At 52.7% G+C, this 4,250-nt stretch overlaps 2 protein-coding genes across 2 annotated transcripts in view; one reads left to right on the top strand and one right to left on the bottom strand.

The window, feature by feature from the left end:
- Positions 1-383: 383 nt before the first annotated feature.
- On the bottom strand, positions 384-3,106 carry GLOTRDRAFT_97180 (uncharacterized protein; the record flags this gene model as incomplete). Its single annotated transcript, XM_007873172.1, has 4 exons — positions 384-1,638; positions 1,692-2,695; positions 2,750-2,837; positions 2,994-3,106. The coding sequence occupies 4 exons, from the start codon at positions 3,104-3,106 to the stop codon at positions 384-386; spliced, it is 2,460 nt and encodes an 819-aa protein (XP_007871363.1).
- Positions 3,107-3,895: 789 nt separating this feature from the next.
- GLOTRDRAFT_5750 (uncharacterized protein) overlaps positions 3,896-4,250 on the top strand; it is a gene marked incomplete at both ends in the record, with an annotated part of 1,000 nt that continues 645 nt past the window's right edge. The window contains one exon of the mRNA XM_007873171.1: positions 3,896-4,176. Within this exon, the coding sequence (XP_007871362.1) occupies positions 3,896-4,176 (281 nt within the window). The remainder of the gene's footprint in view (positions 4,177-4,250) is intronic.

The following is a 4,250-nucleotide window of genomic DNA, read 5'->3' as shown; positions in this document are numbered from 1 at the left end:
CAGTTTTCCCTGGGTGATGGGTCAAGGTCTGCGCTGGCCACATGAGCGTCTCGCGGACAGAGTCCGCGAGGCCCGCCTTGTACAGTACCGTTGCATTCAGTTTTCCCTCGCAGTGGCTTCAAGCCATGGGTCAAGTGAGTACTAAGATTGAATGTCTTTTGGTCTGTCCAAACCCATCCCTGGTTTGGCAACGCGGAAAATTGTCTTAGACTTCCCACTAGTGTTGCAGAAGGGCACATTGACTGCCGTCAGCACACTGTTGAAAATACTGGGCCGTTGTACGAGGCGCATGGCATTACCAAGAAACTTCGGCCTTCCACCTACCCCTTCAGGGTTGGAGACTTCTACTGGACATTGTAGCTACAACCCCGATGAATCCTGAATCACTCGCTTTCTTCCTCCTCTTCCCTCACTGCCCCTCTTGAAAATGTATCTTCTCCTCGTAGCTTTGGCTTGTCATGGTACTCGCGCGCAAATCTTGGATTCATGGCAATCCAGGGTCCCCCACCAGTACTGTTCCGAGGGAGTGGCTCCATGTTGTCTGATTTCTTCGACACCCACATCTTCTCTACCTCGGTCCACGGTAGCCACCACAGTTCATCCAGCTTCATGCGTAGAGTAGTCCGAATGCGCTCTTGAACGCTGCTTTCCACAGATGACATTAGTATCCAATATTCCCTCCAGTATTCGGCCTTCAGGTAGTTCTGACCCTTCACCCTTCTCTCGGATGGGAATAAGTGCTTCCATCTAAGTTCCCACTGCTGAGGTGTAACGATCTTGTAGAGGCACTGATTGAACGGTAGTCGGGCAGTCTTGAAGAGTGCTTCGGTTGCCTCCTCTGTACGGATCTCTTTTGGAATGCTCAGGTAGCTCATTCCATGGGTGCCCTTCCTGTTCGGAGCCATGCCAATCACGTCCAGAAAGAGCTGGTCCAGGATCTTCTGCACCCGGACCGCAACATCAACAGCTGGTCTTGGTTCAGTCACCCCCAGAATCTCTCCGTTGACTGCTCCTCCCCCCTGCTCCACAATCGTGTCAATGTCTTCCCCTTCGGGCCTGACAGGGGGCCGCGTCCGAGCCCCTGCCAGTAAGTGTGGCTGTGGCAAGGTTGGTAGTGGTCGGCCTTCGTCTCGCAGCAGATCCACCGCCGGTGGTCCTCGTCTGGCATGATTATTGTTCCGCGTGGGGTTGACTTTTCCTGAGCCTCGCTCGGCTCCAGTCTTGCTGGCATTGAAGGTGAGTATGCGGGTCACTTCTGGTAGGTCAGCCTGGCCGTAGACTCGCCCGAGAAGCTCTGTGTTTATAAGCCCCGTTGACGGAATGCGATAGCAGTAGCTCCCAGTGTCCCAGACAACATCGCAGAGGTAGAACATGCCGAGTGATAGCATTGCTGGAATGGGATTCTGTGCATCCTGGGGGTAGTCAACATTTTCATCACCTTCTTCAGGCAGCTGGTAAGTGGCGCCGGCCATCAAGTCCCAAGCCTTCATCCATGGTGTGCGAAAGCAGCCATACCATATCCACATGGCTGCTGCCCCAAGGGTCAGCACGGTTGGTTGACATCTAACTTGTGCCGGTAAGGACAAATGGTTATCGAGAACCATGTAGCAAGCTGCCAATCTGTAATATTTCCATAGCCTGTCCAGTGGCATCAGTCACTGCCTCCACTGCAGTCTGGTCAGGAGGCTTACCACCAGTCCCTTGCAGCTACTTTTGCAAGGCAATGTCGTACAGTTGCAACCGAGAATGGGGCGGATAGTGTGTCGATGCCCAAGGACAAAGGCATGCGAAGTTCAACACGCGCACAACCTTCAGAGGCCTGTCTCCCATCACCACCAGCTGCAGCCATCATCCCCTCACTAATCCTTGCTAAGCCATTGAGGACCTTGTGATATGAGTCAGGGGACAGTAGCACAGATGGGAACTGCTCCGAATAAAGATTCTTGTGATTGGCATAGTGAAGGGCCTTCTCAGTGTGGTAGACTTGCATGTACAGAATGGGAGTTCTGTCCCTCTGCCTGAAGTCCACTCGGAACCCGGCCAAATCATGAGACAGCATGACTGGATCCATCTTGACTGTGGAGCGGAGAAAGCCTTCTATGTCTGGCAGCTGTGGTGCAACCTGGTCCAGGAGCTGGTCATGTCCAAGCTTGCGCCAAGCAACAACATGACCAGGAACTCCATACTCGAGTGCGACATCAACAACCCACTCTGCTTGATTGATCTTGGTGAGGTCCAGGATACCTGTCATTGCCGCCAAGCCCAGCTCCCGCTCAGCACGAGAGAATGACTCGTGCACGGTACTTCCTTTCCACCCTCGCAGCTCATGACTGAAGTAGGCACCACTGAACACTCCTCCAATCTCATCAAGGGATGTACGGAGTGTGGTTGAGAATGCATCAAGAAGATGGTCGGGAACATCGAGTGAACCCCAATGAAGTTGGCCTTTGTTGTCTCGGTACAGCGTCATGGCATGCTCATATGATCGCGGCCAATGGTTTGCCATGTTGCCGAGGACAGCGCGAGCAGCCTTGAGGACTCCATCATCATAGAATTTTGCAAGGTTGTCAGGACTGATGACCCGAGCAATGTCCCTCTGAAACATGCGGGGAAAGTGAACACGGACAATGCCTCGCTCAGCCACTTTACCAAGTGGGACGTTGGGTACGTGATGGAGGGGTATCTTGACATTCCACTGCAAAGGGAGTGTCATTCCTTGCATAACCAGCACAGAGTAGGAAAGACACACATTATTGTCATAGGCCAGGCCTCGGAGGTGCGTATTCTGTCTGAGTGTCTCCCGGAATGGTGGCAGAGGATACACACGCAGTGAGGACCTGTATGGCAAGGAATACGAGCATCCTAGAATCGAATCGTAATCCCTGCTGACTGTCACTTCCGCCGCAGTGACTGAACATCGAGGGTCTTGCAGGATATTCAAGTCGATTGACACTTGCGAGTCGCGGGGTCCGAGTCGTCCAGCTAGTACATACTTGATGAAGGCTAATTGGTCCTCTTGGCCACATAATCGCTGTGCCTCTCGAACCCACTGCCGCAGTGACCAAGTGGTCGCTGGGTCTTGTCGGTCATGAGGGTACAGAAACATTGCGGGATGTCGAGCTGAAAGATAGCTGTGGCTGTTGCTCTGAAGGGAGAAGAGAATACAGCAGCGTCACCTTTTAACCTGACGACTAGTCTGGCCTCATGTCTTCCTCATGTCCTGCACATTACTTGCATGTGCAGGACATGAGGAAGACATGAGGCTGCACGAGTACAGTCAACTCTGTGGATGCGCTGGACAAGGAGAGGACAAGAGGCTGGTGGAGATCCATTGACAAGGTGTGAAAAGCAGGGCTTGCTGAGTGTAGGAGAAGTTCATATACGACAGCTATCATATAATTGATTGTGTCACATTTGACGGAGGGAGGCATTAAATTGGCTAATAAGTCAGTACATGTCTTTCAATAGGTTCTATAGGAGTCCTAGATACATACCCCATGGTCAATTGGTATGAAGGAGTTTTCAGGATTTCGATCTGCAGCCACTACAATGAGGCACAGGGTGGTCCAGTCTATCCATGCGCGTGAGCAGCTCCCTTTAGTGAGAGGTTGTACAACCAGTGAGTAAACTCACGAAATTAGAGTATGTCTGCTGCGGTATATACCACAGCTCGCTAATCCAGGATTAGCTGATTCTTATGCAAAAATGCGCCGCACCTGTGGTGTGCCGGAGCCTTTCCCTATGCAAAATTGCGTCAGCGACTAATCCAGAAATTCGCTGGTATATAACCCACCAAAACTCCGCAAGCACGGCTACACTCTCAGCAACCCTGTGCCAACACTGCACAAGCTCGCGGAATCCGTCCGCGAGCACAGCTACACTCTCAGCAACCCTGTGCCAACACTGCACAAGCTCGCGGAATCCGTCCGCGAGCACGGCTACACTCTCAGCAACTCTGTGCCAACACTGCGCAAGCTCGCGGATGGATTTCGCGAGCATGGCTACACTCTCAATAACTCTGTGCCAACACTGCACAAGCTCGCGGAATCCGTCCGCGAGCACAGCTACACTCTCAGCAACTCTGTGCCAACACTGCGCAAGCTCGCAGATGGATTTCGCGAGCATGGCTACACTCTCAATAACTCTGTGCCAACACTGCACAAGCTCGCGGAATCCGTCCGCGAGCACGGCTACACTCTCAGCAACTCTGTGCCACACTGCGCAAGCTCGCAGATGGATTTCCGCGAGCA

Source organism: Gloeophyllum trabeum (genome assembly GCF_000344685.1).
Source record: "Gloeophyllum trabeum ATCC 11539 unplaced genomic scaffold GLOTRscaffold_00037, whole genome shotgun sequence".
Taxonomy (NCBI): Eukaryota; Fungi; Basidiomycota; class Agaricomycetes; order Gloeophyllales; family Gloeophyllaceae; genus Gloeophyllum; species Gloeophyllum trabeum.
This window is presented reverse-complemented; position numbering and strand designations above follow the sequence as displayed.